General features: G+C 42.5%; 1 protein-coding gene across 4 annotated transcripts in view; it reads left to right on the top strand.

Moving 5' to 3' along the window:
- KIDINS220 (kinase D interacting substrate 220) overlaps positions 1 to 16,878 on the top strand; it is an 87,109-nt gene that overhangs the window by 30,680 nt on the left and 39,551 nt on the right. For all 4 annotated transcript variants that reach the window (XM_036262221.1, XM_036262222.1, XM_036262223.1 and 1 more), the window contains exons 18-22: positions 488 to 628; positions 1,264 to 1,507; positions 1,668 to 1,756; positions 3,189 to 3,333; positions 4,494 to 4,656. In XM_036262221.1, the coding sequence (XP_036118114.1) occupies positions 488 to 628; positions 1,264 to 1,507; positions 1,668 to 1,756; positions 3,189 to 3,333; positions 4,494 to 4,656 (782 nt within the window). The remainder of the gene's footprint in view (positions 1 to 487; positions 629 to 1,263; positions 1,508 to 1,667; positions 1,757 to 3,188; positions 3,334 to 4,493; positions 4,657 to 16,878) is intronic.

The following is a 16,878-nucleotide window of genomic DNA, read 5'->3' as shown; positions in this document are numbered from 1 at the left end:
TGTGTCAAAGGGTCGGGCATTGGGAAGGTGGAGAACCGCTGCTCTGGAGCCTGACAGAGTGAGCAGGTTGAACCGCCAACGCAGAACAGGGCCAACTCTTAGGACCAAAGGGACTGCCTACCGTTTCTGCAGCCCCGTCCTTTGGTCAAGGTGTCCCCTCAGGAAGCCAGCTGTGGTTTGATCATTTAGATTTGCATTCAGATCTTAGGATTAACACTCAAAGAATGTGATCTTGGAAAGAAGTCCTCAGCCCAGTTTAATAATCTAAATAAAAAGTGGCTGTGACTCGGTGTCCCTCGCCGTAAGGGTGACATGCTCCCAGCTCTGTGAAGTCGCTGGCACGTGCTGAAGCACTCCGTGTGTTCTCAGCAGACGCGCTGGCAGTGAGGACTGGATTTCTTTTCTTCCCGTTAGGCGACGTCGGTCGGGACCCTTCAGCAATGAGCTGAGCTCCCCCGTACTCACCGCTGTCTGGCCTCTCTCTCAGGTTCTGAAGTGTGAGGTGGAGCTGATGGCCAGGATGGCGAAGACCATCGACAGCTTCACGCAGAACCAGACCAGGCTGGTGGTCATCATCGACGGCTTAGACGCCTGTGAGCAGGACAAAGTGCTCCAGATGCTGGACACTGTACGTCTCTGTCATTGTCACGCGTGCTGAGGGAAATGACGTCATGCATAGCTCTGTGGACTAGAGTAGTACTTTTCTTTTGTAAAAAGAGCCATTTTATGCAGATTGTAGCAAGAGAAATATTTCATCTCAAACAGGTCTGGTGGTTTTAGCTCCCTGGCAGGGCGAAGGGGGAAGGAGCGGAGGAGCTGGGCCGTCCGCCGTGTGGCCTCAGCTGTTCTCTGCAGACAGTCTGGTTGGAACGAGCAGAGCAGGCCCAGGGCTCGGAGTCCTGTCCCAGTCGGCACCTGGTGGCTCTGTCAGATGTGTCGAAGCGACAGAGACCAGTGTGCCCAGTACCTCCTCACAAGTGTTTCTCATGCATGTTGATCTTATGTAGACCGTAAGTGTCTCAAAATAAGACAGGATTACTTGTTTTCTTTGGAGGTTTATCACTGTCAGCTGGTGAAGATTGTCAGGTGATGAAAAATCAGATTGAGACTTCTATAAAATTGGTTTTATATAGAATATTATTTTGATGAAAAACAGTTTTTAAAAAATATAGTCATCAGAGGATAATAGATTTTGAAGAGTTTATTTTATTATGTTGGATAATTTAAAATTGATGTTGTGATTATACATTTCTTCTACCACAGGTCCGAGTTCTGTTTTCAAAAGGTCCATTCATTGCCATTTTTGCAAGTGATCCACACATTATTATAAAGGCAATTAACCAGAACCTCAACAGCGTGCTTCGAGACTCAAACATCAATGGGCATGACTACATGCGGAACATCGTCCATCTGCCTGTCTTCCTTAACAGTCGTGGGCTGAGCAACGCAAAAAAGTATCTTGTGACTTCAGCCACGAACGGAGACATTCCGTGCTCGGATGCTGCAGGTAGAGTCAGGTTCCTCGGTTCTTTGGGGTTGAGGAGTTCTGTTGTTTTTAGGGTGAGTCGCCTTTTACCTTGAAGAACATTGTTGGCAGCTTACTTCCCTTTGACTGTCACCTACAACAGAATGCCAGTACAAACGGTGCCCTTGCTGAATTCTTTCAGGGGTGCAGGATGATGCTGACAGACGAGTTTCACAAATCAGCCTCGGAGAGATGACGAAACTTGGCAGCAAGACAGCCCTCAATAGACGGGTAAGGCGCTGTTTCCTCTGAGTCGCCTGCTTGTATTGTTGTTACTCAGAGGAAACTATGGTGATGTCACTTAATAATCTTTTGTAAACACTGCACTCAGCTCATCAAATATATTTTATGGTTGAATGTCCTTTTGGCGTCAGCGGTGTTCAGGGAATGTCTGAGCCTACAGCCACAGCTGTAAGTTGCGTAGGAGTCCCTGTCCTCTCCCACCTGTTGTCAGTCCACGTGCTGCGGCAGACTCCAGAGCAGCCGAATCAGAGTCTGCGAGGGAGCTTTCGAGCCCCCCAGACGGTGTCGCCAGCACTGAGAACCTGTGCCGTCCCAGGGCCCGCCGCACCACAGCTGGGAGGGAGGAGGGGGCTTGTCGTGTGAGGAGCCCTTGCTCTGTCCCCGGTGGCCTCCTTCCCTAGCGTTTGAGGTGTGGCTGTCTGCGGTACCCGCAGTGACTCTGTGCCCTTCCCAGCCACCGGGGGTTTCTCCTGGGAAGCTCTAGTTGTCCCTGACCTGCCCCACTCCCAGAACTCTCTTTGTGTGGAACAAGGGAGTACTGCAGACCAGAAGCTGTCCACTGGCAGGTGAGTCCAGTCACAGTGCCCCTCGGGGAGGGCCAGGTGGGCTGGCATTGATGGGCACTATTTTTTGTTTGTTTTTAAGTTTGTCACTATTAAATTGGAATATTTTACATTAAAACTGTGTCTTCAGGGACATTTTGACATTTTGCCTCTACCCTATGCAAGCATGGATGCAAAATTAATGTGAACGACAGTAGATGACACTAAACAAGAGCCGGGTGTGAGTTACCATTGTCCTGGGAGTCGGGACTCGTGTCCTCCCTATGACTGGGCCCGCCACTCCCTTGGTTCATGGCCTTTGATGAGAGGGCGCCTTGGTTGTGCCTGTTGCTCCTCTTATTAGGTGGGTTCCATACCCTGCCCCACCCAACAGAGTGCCTTTAATTGATTTGATTACTTTCATTCTGTGCATTTAATGCAGACACGAGGATAGTTAGAGCAGCTGAGCCTGTTGCCACACGTTAAAAAGTAACTGAAAACTCAAAATGCTGACCCCTTAAACCTAGACAAGGAGTTATTGCCTTGTCATTTCAGGGCTCCTGTGAATCCCGAGCTCCTACCAGAGTTCGAATTGAACTCTCTCTATGTAATTCTGCTTGTGTATACTCTTCACGGCCCACGCTCTCTGCCCGCACAGCTACAGAGCGGACTCCGTCCGCGGTGCCACCATGGCGTTGCCGGGAGCTGGGTGTTACTTCCCCTGCTGGCCGGGTCGGCTCAGGGCGTGGGGTTTGTCAGCACGTGACCTTCCTCTGGCTGCGGGTCTAGAGGGCTGCTGTTGACATGCACATGTTAACTTCGCAAAAAGTCTCAAGACTTGCAGTGTGGGCCGCTCTCACCGACCTCTGTCACTTCAGGACACTTACCGAAGAAGGCAGATGCAGCGAGCTGTCACCCGGCAGATGTCCTTCGACCTTACGAAGCTGCTGGTGACGGAGGACTGGTTCAGTGACATAAGTCCTCAGACCATGAGAAGATTACTTAATATTGTTTCTGTGACAGGTGACTGATTCTTACTGTCCTTTGGTACATAATAAGCTTTAACATTAACAAAGCAGTTCAGTTTCAGAAACAAAGGGATGTACTGTGCATATGTGTTCATTTTGCTAAATGCCACTTTCATTTGCATGAAGTGTATTTAGTAAAACCAGCGGTAGTTTTGACAACAAAAATCAACGCTCAGTTGTGCACTGTTATTTTAAAACTTCACGATTTAAAAAAATCTTTTATTTCATCTCAGGTTTCATTGGGTGGAATAGAGGCCCTGTCACTGACCTAGCAGACCAGCCCCCGCGAGGAAAAGGAAGTCGGCGAGGGTCATGTAGTTGGCGTGAACAGCAGATAGGCTGAGGGAGGGAGGGTCTGAGGATGGAAGAATTGGATGGGGGCTTGTTTGTCAGTAGTAGGGAAAGGGACAATTCCTATTTGAGCTGAAACAAATACATCTTAATCTAGATCTCAGCTGAACTGATAATGACCAAGTAAAACTGATAGTGTTTAAATTAAAAAGCAGCAATATCTTCAGCTCAAAATCCCCACGAAATCAAGGATAAAATGAGGCAGAAAAGCAAGGCATCAGTTCTAAAAGTTCGAGGATTGCAGCTGTCCACAGGAAGCTTGGCCCCTGTCAGGACTCTGAACTGGGGTTCTCAGAAAACCCCAGGGAGAGACGGACTGTCGTAAACAAATTAGATCTCACCGGTGGGTTATTCACATAGGCCGCCCCGAGTGCCTGAAAGTGAGAGTGTGCGGTCGGCACGCCCACCACGAAGGAGCCAGAAAGGCCCGTCAGCAGGCTCCAAGGCTCTGCTTTCGAGGGGCCAGGGCCGGTGCCGGGCCGCTGTGTGGCGTGGGCGTGTCAGGACCGACTGGACAGCGCTCAGAGGTTTGCCTGTGTGCACGTGTCAGGCAGGTGGTCAGCGCAGCAGCGGGGGGCCTCACAGAAGATCACATTAGAGCTGGAGCGGCCCCCTAGCAGGGCCCTTGGAGCACGGAAGCTGTACATACACATCCACATACACATGGTTTGAGTTCGTTGTGTAAATTAAGTGGCAAATTTTAAAGATGTAGGAAAGTTAATTTATTTGTGAATATGCTAAATGTTTTTCTTAACATAACATTACACATCCATTAATTCAGAAATGTTCTTGTGTTCCTTAAAGGACGATTACTGAGGGCCAATCAGATCAGTTTCAGCTGGGACAGACTTGCCAGCTGGATCAACCTCACCGAGCAGTGGCCCTACCGGACTTCATGGCTCATCCTGCATCTGGAAGAGACTGAAGGTCTTCCAGACCAGATGACCCTGAAGACCATCTACGAAAGGTACTTGATCTCCTTATTTTAATGTTAGTTAGAATGAGCAATGAATACAGAATATTATGTATAAAATGGACACTTCCAAATTCATGGATGATTCTCACTAATCGTTGACTTTTGGAGCTGTGTTAGCGCAAGTGCACGTCCCTTCTGTTAGCGCGGGTGCACGTCCCCTCCGCTAGCTAGCGCGGGTGCACGGCCCTTCTGTTAGCACAGGTGCACGTCCTGTTCACTAGCGCAGGTGCACGTCCCCTCCGCTAGCTAGCGCGGGTGCACGGCCCTTCTGTTAGCACAGGTGCACGTCCCCTCCGCTAGCTAGCGCGGGTGCACGTCCCTTCTGTTAGCACAGGTGCACGTCCCCTCCGCTAGCTAGCGCGGGTGCACGTCCCTTCTGTTAGCACAGGTGCACGTCCCCTCCGCTAGCTAGCGCGGGTGCACGTCCCTTCTGTTAGCACAGGTGCACGTCCCCTCCGCTAGCTAGCGCGGGTGCACGTCCCTTCTGTTAGCACAGGTGCACGTCCCCTCCGCTAGCTAGCGCGGGTGCACGTCCCTTCTGTTAGCGCAGGTGCACGTCCTGTTCACTAGCGCAGGTGCACGTCCCTTCTGTTAGCACGGGTGCACGTCCTGTTCACTAGTGCAGGTGCACGTCCCTTTTTATTTTCTATATTGTTGAAAGTATTACAGATGTGCCCCCCTTTTCCCCATTGAACCTCTTCTTCCTGCTCCCATACCCCCCTCCTGCTTTCCCCAAACCTAATGTCTGTGTCCATTGGTTGTTCATATATGCATATAAGTGCTTTGGTTTATCTCTTTCCACCCCATCCCTCTGAGGTTTGTTAGTCTGCTCCCTACTTCCATGGCTCTGGATCTCTTTTGGTCGACAGCTTACTTTGTTCACTGTGTCCCACAAATAAATGAGATCATGTGGTACTTGTCTTTCTCTGAGTGGCTTATTTCGCTTAGCACAATACTCTCCAGGTCCCTCCATGTCATCTCAAAGGGTAAGAGATCTTTCTTTCTTACAGCTGCATAGTACTCCATTGTGTACATGTACCACAGCTTTTTTATCTACTCATCTACTGATGGGCCCTTGGGCCGTTTCCAGATCTTAGTTATTGTAAATAGCTAAAACTGTTATGAACATAGGGGTGCATATGTTCTTTCTGATTGGTGTTTCAGGCTTCTTGGGATATATTCCCAGAAGTGGGGTCACTGGGTCAAACGGCAGTTCCATTTTTAATTTTTTGAGGAAACACCATATTGTTTTCCATAGTGGCTGCACCAGTCTACATTCCCACCAGTAGTGTGCTAGAGTCCCCTTTTCTCCACACCCTCGCCAGTACTTGTTGTTTGAGGATTTGTTCATGGCCAACATTCTGCCATGTATGAGGTGATATCTCATAGTCATTTTAATTTGCATCTCTCTGATGATTAGAGATGTTGAACATTTTTTCTATGTTTCCTAGCCATTTGTATGTCCTATTTAGAGAAGTGTTTATTCAGGTCCTCTGCCCAGTTTTTTTTTTTTTTATCCTCACCCGAGGATATTTTTCCATTTTTTGTACAGATAGAGTGGGAGGGAGAGAGAGGAAGGGAGAGAGAGAGAGAGAAACATCGACGTGAAGGGACACATCGAGTGGCTGCCACCCGCACGACCAACCAGGGCCGGGGACAAACTGCAACCGAAGTACGTGCCCTTAGCGGGAACCGAACCCGGGTCTCTCCGGACCGCAGGCCGACGCTCTAACCGCTGAGCCAAACTGGCCAGGGCGTCTGCCCAGTTTTTAATTGGATTGTTTGTCTTTCTCTTGTTGTAGGAGTACTCTATATATTTTGGATATTCACTCCTTATCCAATGTATTGTTGGCAAATATGTTCTCCCAGAAAGAGGGCTTCCTTTTCATTCTGATGCTGGTTTCTTTTGCCGTGCAGAAGTTTTTTAGTTTGATGTAGTCCCATTTATTATTTTTTTCCTTTGTTTCTCTTGCCCTAGGTGATGTATAGTCTGAGATTTTTTTGCCTACATTTTCTTCTAGGATTTTTATGATTTCATGGGTTACATTTAAATCTTTTATCCATTTTGAGTTTATTCTTGTGTGATGGTGTAAATTGGTGGTCTAGTTTCATTTTTTTGCATGTAGCCATCCGATTTTCCCAACACCATTTATTAAAGAGACTGTCTTTTCTCTGTTGTATGCTCTTGCTTCCATTGTCGAATATTAATTGTGCATGCTGTCTTGGGTAGATAACTGGGTTCTCTGTTTTGTTCCATTGATATATATGCCGGTTCTTGTGCCAGTACCAGGCTGGTTTGAGTATGATGGCTTTGTAGTATGACTTGATACCTGGTTTTGTGATCCCTCCCACTTTGTTCTTCTTTTTCAAGATTGCTGTGGCTATTTGGGTCTTTTATGGTTCCGCATAAACTTTTGGAGTATTTGTTATAGATCTGTGAAATATGCTGTTGGTACTTTAATAGGGATTGCATTGACTCTGTAGATTGCTTTGGGTAGTATGGACATTTTAATGATGTTGATTTTTCCAATCCATTAATATGGTATATATTTCCACTTTTTTATTTTATTTTTTATCCTCACCCAACAAAAGGACATTTTTCCTTTTGTTGTGGTTGTTGTTGTTCAGATAGAGTGGGAGGGAGAGAGAGGAAGAGAGAGAGAGAGAAACATCTACCTGAAAGGGACTCATCGAGTGACTGTCACCCACATGGCCAACCAGGGCCAGGGACAAACTGCAATCGAGGTATGCGCCCTTAGCGGGAACCGAAGCCAGGTCTCTCTGGACCACAGGCCGACGCTCTAACCGCTGAGCCAAACTGGCCAGGGCTGTTTCCACTTCATAATATCTTCCTCTGTTTCTTTTTTTCTTATTTTATTTTATTTTTTTATTCTCACCTGAGGACATTTTTTGTTTAGACAGAGCGGGAGGGAGGGAGAGAGAGAGAGAAACATTGATGTGAAAGGGATACATCGAGTGGTTGCCACCCACATGACTGTTTCTTTTTATAAATGTCCTGTAGTTCTCTGAGAACAGTTCTTTTATCTCCTTGGTTAAATGTATTCCTAGGTATTTTAGTTGTTGCAATGGTAAATGGGATTGTTTTTTTAATTTCGCTTTCTGAGGGTTCATTATCGGTGTATAAGAATGCCATTGATTTCTGAAAGATAATTTTATATCCTGCTACTTTGCCAAATTCATTGATTAAATCTAGTAGATTTTTGGTAGAGTCTTTATGGTTTTCTATGTACAATATCATGTCATCTGCAAATAATGACAGTTTCACTTCTTCCTGTCCGATTTGGATCCTTTTTATTTTTTCTTCTTGTCTGATTATTGTGGCTAAGACTTCCAGTACTATGTTAAATAAGAGTGGTGAAAGTGAGCATCTCTGTCTTGTTCCTGTTCTTAAGGGAAATGCTTTTAGTTTTTGTTCTTTGAGTATGATGTTGGCCGTAGGTTTGTCATTTATGGCCTTTATTGTGTTGAGATATAATCTCTGTATTCCCACTTTGCTGAGCATTTTAATAAGAAATGGGTGCTGGATTTTGTCAAATGCTTTTTCAGCGTTTGTTGATATGATCATATGGTTTTTTCATTTTGTTTATATGGTGTATCACATTTTTTTATTTGTGAATATTGTAGCCTTGCATCCCTGGGACGAATCCCACTTAGTCATGGTAAATAATTTTTGAAATGTATTGCTGGATTCGATTTGCTAATATTTTGTTAAGGATTTTGGCATCTATGTTCATCAGGGATATTGGCCTGTAGTTTTCTTTCTTTGTAGTGTCTTTATCTGGTTTTGGAATTAGGGTTATGCTGGCCTCATAAAAAGAGTTTGGAAATCTTCTTTATCTTGAATTCTTTGGAATAATTTGAGGAGGGTGGGTGTTAGTTCTTCTTTGAATGTTCCATAAAACTTTCCTGTGAAACTATCCAGGCCTGGGCTTTTGTTTGCTAGGAGTTTATTGATTACATTTTAAAATTCCTTAGTTGTTATTGGTCTATTCAATTTTTTTGTGTCTTCCCAGTTCAATTTAGGGAGACTGTGATTCTAGAAATTTGTCCATTTTGCCTAGATTGTCCAATTTGTTGGTGTATAATTGTTCATAGTATTTTTAATCCTTTGTATTTCTGTGGTGTCAGTTGTTACTTCTTTTTCATTTCTGATTTTGTTTATTTGGGTCCTCTCTCTTTGTTTCTTGGTGAGTCTGGGTAAAGGTTCATTAATCTTGTTTATCTTTTAAAAGGATCCACTCTTTGATTCATTTATCTTTTGAATTGTTTTTTTCAGTCTCTATGTCATTTATTTTCCCTCTGACCTTTACTGTTTCTTTCCTCCTACTTGCTCTGGGTTTTTCTTTTTGTTTAATTTCTAGTTCTTTAAGTTGTAGGGTTAGATAGTCTATTAGAGATTTTTCTGGTTTCTTGAGGGAGGCCTGCAGTGCTATGAACTTCCCTCTCAGGGCTGCTTTCGCTGCGTCCCATAGATTGTGTGTTGTTGTATGTTCATTTTCATTTGTTTCCTGGAAGTTTTTAATTTCTTCCTCGATCTCCTTTGTAACCTGTTCATTGTTTAATAACATGCTATTTAGCCTCTATGTGTTTGAATGCTTTTTAGTGTTTTTGTTGTAATACATTTCTAGTTTCATGCCATTGTGATCTGAGAAGATGCTTGATATGATTTCAGTCTTCTTGAACTGTAGAGACTTAGTTTGTGTTCTAACATGTGGTCTATCTTTGAGAATCTCCCATATGCACTCGAGAAGAATGTGAATTCTGCAGTTTTGGGGTATAATTCTCTCTAGATATCTATTAAATCCATTTGACCTAATGCATCATTTAGAGTCTCTGTTTCCTTGTTAATGTTTTGTCTAGATGATCTATCCACTGATGTCAGTGGGATGTTGAAGTCCCCTGCTATGATTGTATTGTTGTCAGTTTCTCCTTTGAAGTCCTTCAGAAGTTTTTAAATGTATTTTGTTGCTCCTATATTGGGTGCATATACATTTACCAAGGTTAGATCTTCCTGTTGGATAGATCCGTTCAATATTATGTAGTGACCTTTTTGTCTCTAGTTACGGCCTTCATTTTGAAGTCTATTTTATCGAATATCAGTATTGCTACCCCAGCTTTTTTTTCAGTTCCATTTGCTTGGAACATTTTTCTCTATCTCTCACTTTCAACCCATGTGAGTCTTTTGTTGTGAGGTGGGTCTCTTGTAAGCAACATATATATGAGTCATGGTTTCTTATCCATTCAGCTACTCTGTGGCTTTTGATTGGAGCATTTAATCCATATTTGCATTTAAGGTTGTTATTGATATGTACTTATATATTGACATTTTTATTTATTATGGCTATGTTTCTCTCTCTATTTCTTCTGCTTATTGCAGCAGTCCTTGTAACACTTCTTGCAGTGCTGGTTTGGTGCTAATATATTTCCTTAGCCTTTTTTGTCTGGGAAGCTCTTTATTTCACCTTCTATTTTGAATGATAGCCTTGCTAAACAGTAGTCTTGGATTCAGATCTTTTTTTTTTTTTTCATTACCTTGGATACTTCATGCCATTCCCTTCTAGCCTGTAGTGTTTCTGTTGAGAAATCAGCTGATAGCCTTATGGGGGCTCCTGTGTAGGTAACCTGTTGCTTTTCTCTTGCTGCCTTTAAAATTATCTCTTTGTCTTTAATTTTTGGTATTTTAATTATGATGTGTCTTGGTGTGGGCCTCCTTGGGTTCTTCTTACTTGGGATTCTCTATGCTTTCTGAACTTGTATGCCTTTTTCTTTTATCAAGTTAGGGAAGTTTTTTGCAAACACTTTTTTCAAATATATTCTCTAACCCTTGCTCATTTTTTTCTTCTTCTGGAACTCCTATGATATAGATGTTGTTATGTTTCATATTGTCCAACAGCTCTCTTAAACTGTTCTCCCTTCAAAATTTTCAATTGCTATTCTAAATAAGCTATCTCTTAGAAAAAACATAATACAAATAGTTTTCTGAAACTCAGTAAAATTGAAACTACTGTTTTGAACATGTAAATGGAATATTACATCTCACAGCATTTAGTGTATAGTTTATATAGTAAAAAAGATTTCAAATAATTTTTCTTTCCTTAGAATAATGTCAGCATATGATTTTCTTATTTTCCAATTCCCATTGTTCATGTACATGTTTTAGTTAATGTTTTTTACATAGATAACCAGTTCTGGAATTGTAGGGATGGTTGTAGGATCGGTCTACAGATTTGAGCATCTCTCAGTTTTGCTGTGTAATTTATGTTCAATTGAATCAGGTGTTTGAACCAAGTAGTGGTAGTCCGGTATCTGGCAGTGATATGTAACTGCCACAGGCCTCCAGGAGATGGCGCTGAACTACATCTGTCCTTTGATGTTTCAGAAATCTTAGGAGATGTGATTGGTGTGCAGTAAAATACCTTTTATTTCACGAATAAATGTTGGCGTCATAGCACAGGTACTGTGTAATTATGAATGTTTGCTAGGTGAGCACAGATATTATCAAACAGTTAAAATAACTTTCTAAAAGTTTTAACTTAATAATTCCCACCAATGTAATGGGATTTATTTTTCACATGGTTATTTTTACGTAAAGCCCTAATTAATGTGGTCAGCTAGTCCTTTGACATCTTTTATTTCTGAGAAATAGTTACTTTTGTGTAAAAAATATATATATATCAGAAAAGGGTAAGCCTTCATATAGGAACTATGAACCGGATTCTTAGATTTCAGTCTGTCTGGATGGTGTTGTTCCTAAGTAATATACTTGGTTTCAAGAAACTTGAAAATGTAGGAGGAGAGCTGGTTGTCTCGTGGGGCCTTATGTCAGGAGGGGGCGGCTGCTCACATAGGTGTGTTCTCCTCTGGCACCTGTGTGCCAGCCTCCCTCCACGCCAGGCTCCCCGATGGTGCCTTCGTGGTGCCGGACCCTGCAGAGCTCAGAGAGGTGGTTCGGTGACTCCGCGTCACCCCGGGAAGACTGGATCGGAAAGGTGCAGGCGCTTTGGACCCCGCGGCTCCGCAGGGGCCGAGCTCTTCCAGCCGGACTCCGGAGCCTTTCCGGTTCCCTCCTGCCTGAAGCCGGCAGCGGGCGGATGCGAGTCGGCGCTGCGGGCCCCGCACGAGGGAGCGTGGCCAGAGGCCCGGGTCCTGGCCCAGAGGCTCACAGCCAGCGAGCGGCGGAGCTGGGGCTTGAATGGACGTGCTCCTGGGCCGTGCGTGGGGCGCCGTCTCCCCGGCCCGCGGCCTCGTTTCCATCCCGGCTGCGGTGCTGTCCGAATACTGCGGAAAGGGGCCTTCTAGGAGGGGGTGGAGGGCTGGACGTTTTCGCATCTTTGTGTTCTCCTTTTCTTTCTAGAACATTGTAAGACAGTCATGTTCTATTTAATATTTAATATGTAAGTTGTTTAGTATGGATTGTCTTACTTCAATAACAGCTAACCTATAAAAGGCATTGCTATCATATATTATTTTTATACAATGTTTTGCCTTCAAAAAAACAAGTTTTCCCTGTTTAAAGTCCTAGCGATCACCCTTTCCAGTTTTCCTTTTTCTCCTCTGTCCGTTTACCTACCTGTAGTCTGTGTTTTACAACACAGTGAACAGTCTGTGTCGGTCTCTGGGTTTGGTGCATTATAGGACTCAGGTCAGTCTCTGTTCTCGCCTGTAACTGAACACAAACACAATGCTTGGACGTGGCGGGTAGAGGTCCGCTGTGTCGGGTACAGCGTCGGCCACGTGTCTCCCTGGAAGGGCTGTGCTGGGGGTCCAGGCACTGGGCCCACATATTCTGTGAAGAGGCTGTAAACGGTGAAGGAAAGTCTGTGCCCTCAGTAGATAAAGGCAGAAGACTTAAAAATGACCAAAAGATTTCGCAAGTCCTCTAAAAAGTTTACATTTCAGTTCAATCCAACACAAATGTATTACATGTGTCCTGCTTGGGGCCCTGCTGCTGGATGCTGGAGGTACGGTGGTGAACAAGTTCACGTGTATTTACTTTTCTGTCCAGCAGTCACACTCACGGAATTACCCCAGACGTGCACCTCCAGTCGCTCTCAGTGCTGTGCAGCTCATTTATATGACGGCCTCCGTAGCAGCGTGACTTAGATGCACGATGATAGGACCGTTGGTTGACTAGATGAGGCACCTCTACCGTAATCGAGCATTTTGCAGTTGTAGAAAAGGGAGGAAAAACTCTTACGATTTGATATGGAGGAATTGTCAGGATATGTTATTAAGTGAAAAATGCAAAGTGCAAAAGAGTATATAACATGCTACTGTTTGTATAAGAAAGAAGGTGGAACAAGAACATCCATATATAAATACTAGATGTGTATTCTTTTTTTTTTTTTTTGTAAAAATATAAAACAAACCCACTGGAAGATAAATCAGAAACTAATGAAAATGTTTACCCATAGGGGATGCTTAGATGGGGGATGAGATATCTCTGAATGTATGTTTTTATATAGTTTGACTTTTTAAATCATATTCAAAAGAAAGAGGTAGGAAGGATTGAATAAAGCAAGTCCTAATATTGACTGTAAACAGAAAGAAATGATCCTTAAGAATATATGAAATAGATAACATAACCATACAGAGAAAATAAATAATCCAATCACCTCTGAATTCAGTACTCTAACTCTTTCTCTTAGTAGAATATATTCTGAAGAAAAAATTAACTGCAAAGAAATCTTGAACTTAAGTTTGTTGTTGGTAATAGTATGGTTATGTTTTTGAAATTGTTTTGAGTAGATAGTACAATAGATTAACACAGAAAGAGGTATTTTGGGGAACCTGGATTTTCTACCCAGCAGATCCATACCAGTATGTTGCCAGTGATGGGGGTTACAAATATTGAATGAAACACCCGGCTGGTGTGGCTCAGTGGATTGAGCATTGTCGGATGGACTGAGAGGTCCTGGTTCAATTCCTGATCAGGGCACATGCCAGGGTTGTGGGCTTGATCCCCAGCAGGGGGCGTGCAGGAGGCAGCCAATCAATGTTTCTTTCTCACATCGATGTTTCTGTCTGTCTCTCCCTCTCTCTCTAAAAAAATCAATAAAAACATATTAAAAAAACAAATATTGAATGAAATAAATTGAGGAAGATCACTAGGTATTAGATTGAATTTGGAGATAATTAAACATTAACTCATAATTTTTAATGAGATTTCTCCTAGCTTTGTCCACTGAAAGGGCCTACAAGCAAAAATACATTATCTTAGGGGAGGGGAGAGAGAGCAATATACCGCGTTTGCTAACTATTTGTAAATCTAGGTGAGATATATTTCGGTATTTATTGTCCTGTTCTTACAACTTTTCTATGAGTTAAAAATTTAAAAAGATATTTTAAAACAGTGGAAGTGATACAACTAATTAAAATACAGTGATAAATGCTATGATGTGAGCAAATAAAAAGAGAGGGGGGATTCAAGTCTAAAGTGTCTAGTTCTCATTAAACCTTCTCCCATTCCTTTCGTCTCCATCGTGCTGTTCAGTGAGTGTTGCTTCGTGAACATTCTTACCTAAGGACATAGTTCACATTGCAGGGATCTGAGAGCGTGCTCCCCGCTGCACTCCTGCTTTCGGTGACATTGACACGCGTGCCCGTGTGACTGAGGGTCGGTGTGTAGGCAGAAGTAGCTCTTTGAAAGCTTAAAAAAAAAAAGCCCACTGTTTTTTTTTCTTGTGGTGACAGGATGATTCACAAACCACATTTGATTGATTGATTGATTGATTGATTGATTCTAATGTCAAAATCAGCCAGTACCTCTAGAGGCATGGAACATGTAGATGCAGAAGGTGGTGTTCTTAGTGTCGTAAGGACTGATACCTACAGATGTTGTGAAATAGACTGAGCCACTTCAGATTCTGTACGAAGTAAGCTGGACAGTCCATCAGTGAGGCCAACTCTGGATTGGTGAGTTATGCGGTGAAATCATCCGCAGAGTAAAAGCTCACATCGTCTGATTTTCCTGCAGAAATTCTGTCTCATTCCTGCCTGTTGTTAAACTGTAAGGAACATGTGGAGGGTGTTTGTATGAAACTGAGCGTGGTTAACTTATCACTGGGCAGTGCTTTGAATTAAAAAGCAATCGTTTTAGAGTTGCCTACTTTTTTGCTGGGATGGTGGCAGGAAGACAAAGATACAAAGAGGATGAGGGCTAACTTGATCTCATTTTGGACGTTACCATTTGAATATCACAGGTTCTAATCGTGCTCTTTTTAAAGAAGCCGAAATGAGTACATGTTGGAGGCCTAACGGCTTCCCTTGAGTTCTCTTTATCCGTTCTCGCTGATTTTCTTCACGTAATGGGTATTTAGTGTGAGTTTTTACTGTGGGTCAGGCTTACGGCCTTTATGCCTTTGTGTGCTGCAGGGATTGGCCGAGGAGGTGGGGTGCGCAGGGGTGGGGGACAGGTATAAAAACATCTTATGCCCTTGAGAAGCTTACATATTTTTTTCTAAACCATCATAAGGCAAATTACACGCAACATGCCTTTGTCCTTAAATACTTGGGTGTCCAGGAATTTGTATTCTGACTGGAGGCAATATATTATTGTTGAAAGTATTGTAGATGGCCCCTGTTTTCCCATTGAACCCCAAAGCATACACTTTTGAAACAACTGGAGGCAAGTAGCAGTGGGGTTCCGCCAGTCAGTTTCGCGTGTCAGGCTCCGGGTTTCTGTCCGGTGGCAGAAAGTTTGGGGCTACACTTCTTTGCCCAGAGGAACTTGCCCGACCCCTTGCAGCCCTCACCTGCTGCATCTCCAGCGTTTGCGCCTCCAGCTGTCGACCTCCAGCTGTTCGAGGAAGTTTTCAGAAATTACATCTTTAATTAATGAAAACACGTCTTAAGGACAAAAGAGAATGTATCACCTATCGTTTAAAGATAATAGTACTTGTTTTCAATCTATTTATGAAATAGAACACTTGCCCAAGAAATGTTTTTAGGGGATATTTTTATCATATAATTAAAATAGCTTAGAGTGCGTTTTTGTAGGGGGGATATTTTACTCAACTGGATATAGACTGTTACAGATTTACTTAACCCATCATTTCAGACCTCAGCCCTTGGCGCACTTTGCCATATATGAAAGGGGTGGTTCAGAGTGATTCTGAGGTGCTTTGTTTTGAGAAATAGATATGTCTTATACGCCTACAAATACTTACAAAGAATGTTTTGTAGATACTCTAAGGAAGAAAAAAAGACAATGTAGTAAGGATCTTGGAGAATTCATTTAGACCTTGACTCACAATTATTAAATTTAAGATGATTTGAATGAAAAACTATGGGAAGACAATTTGATCTACATATGGAAAAATCACATATTGGAATATGTTAGAACAATATCGATGACTGTTTCTAGTTAACTGTAGTTGAATTCTTTGATGCTATTGGTTATCATTTAAATAATAAAAAGTTTTATTTACAGAAGACAAAAAAACAGCAGTATATAATTGATGTTCATTTATTTTATTAAAGAAATCTGATTTGGTAAAAACAATCAGAAAATAGTATTTTTAACGCTAGTAGTAAATTTTTTTAATCCATAAAAAGCCTCATTGACTTTTATAGCAGTTTGATGACACAGCTGCCGGCCCTGCGCTGGGAAGGAGGTGCTGGTTCTCGGTGTTGGTGAAATTGCTCTGCTAAATTATTTTCTAAATTGTTCGACTTTTAACAAATGACATTTGATACTAACACTGGAAAGCAATTTTAGCTAATTAAGTAGATCCTTCTATAAACCATTGGAACATTAAGATGACATACTGTTCATTCAAGATTATTTTAATTGGTACAATTATTGTAATTTTCTTGCAATTATGTGTTGAGCTAAAAGCTTTTGTCTAGATCATTTGAGGGATTTTTTTTGTTAACATACATTTAGTAAGAAGAAAGGGAGTAAAATAAAAACTGTAGATAAAGATTTTCTGTCTACTTTTTATTATAGTGTTTTAGACAACCACCGAAATATTTTAGTTATAAAACTTTATTTCTTGTATTTTCCAGTAAGCATTTTAAGCAATCATAGAGGTTTGAAAAGATCAATTTTAAGAGTTTTCACGAAGATAATGTTCAAAATTTTTGTTTTGACACTGCTGAAGACCTCTTTTCCTCAGGATGATATGGTCAGAATAGTTTTGTGATAAGAATAATGCCAGCCTTTATCTTGGTACTACCTTTTGATTTTTA

The sequence above is a fragment of the Molossus molossus genome, unplaced genomic scaffold, assembly GCF_014108415.1.
Source record: "Molossus molossus isolate mMolMol1 unplaced genomic scaffold, mMolMol1.p scaffold_m16_p_15, whole genome shotgun sequence".
NCBI lineage: Eukaryota > Metazoa > Chordata > Mammalia > Chiroptera > Molossidae > Molossus > Molossus molossus.
Note: the sequence above shows the minus strand (reverse complement) of the source record. Positions and strands in the feature narration are given on the sequence as shown.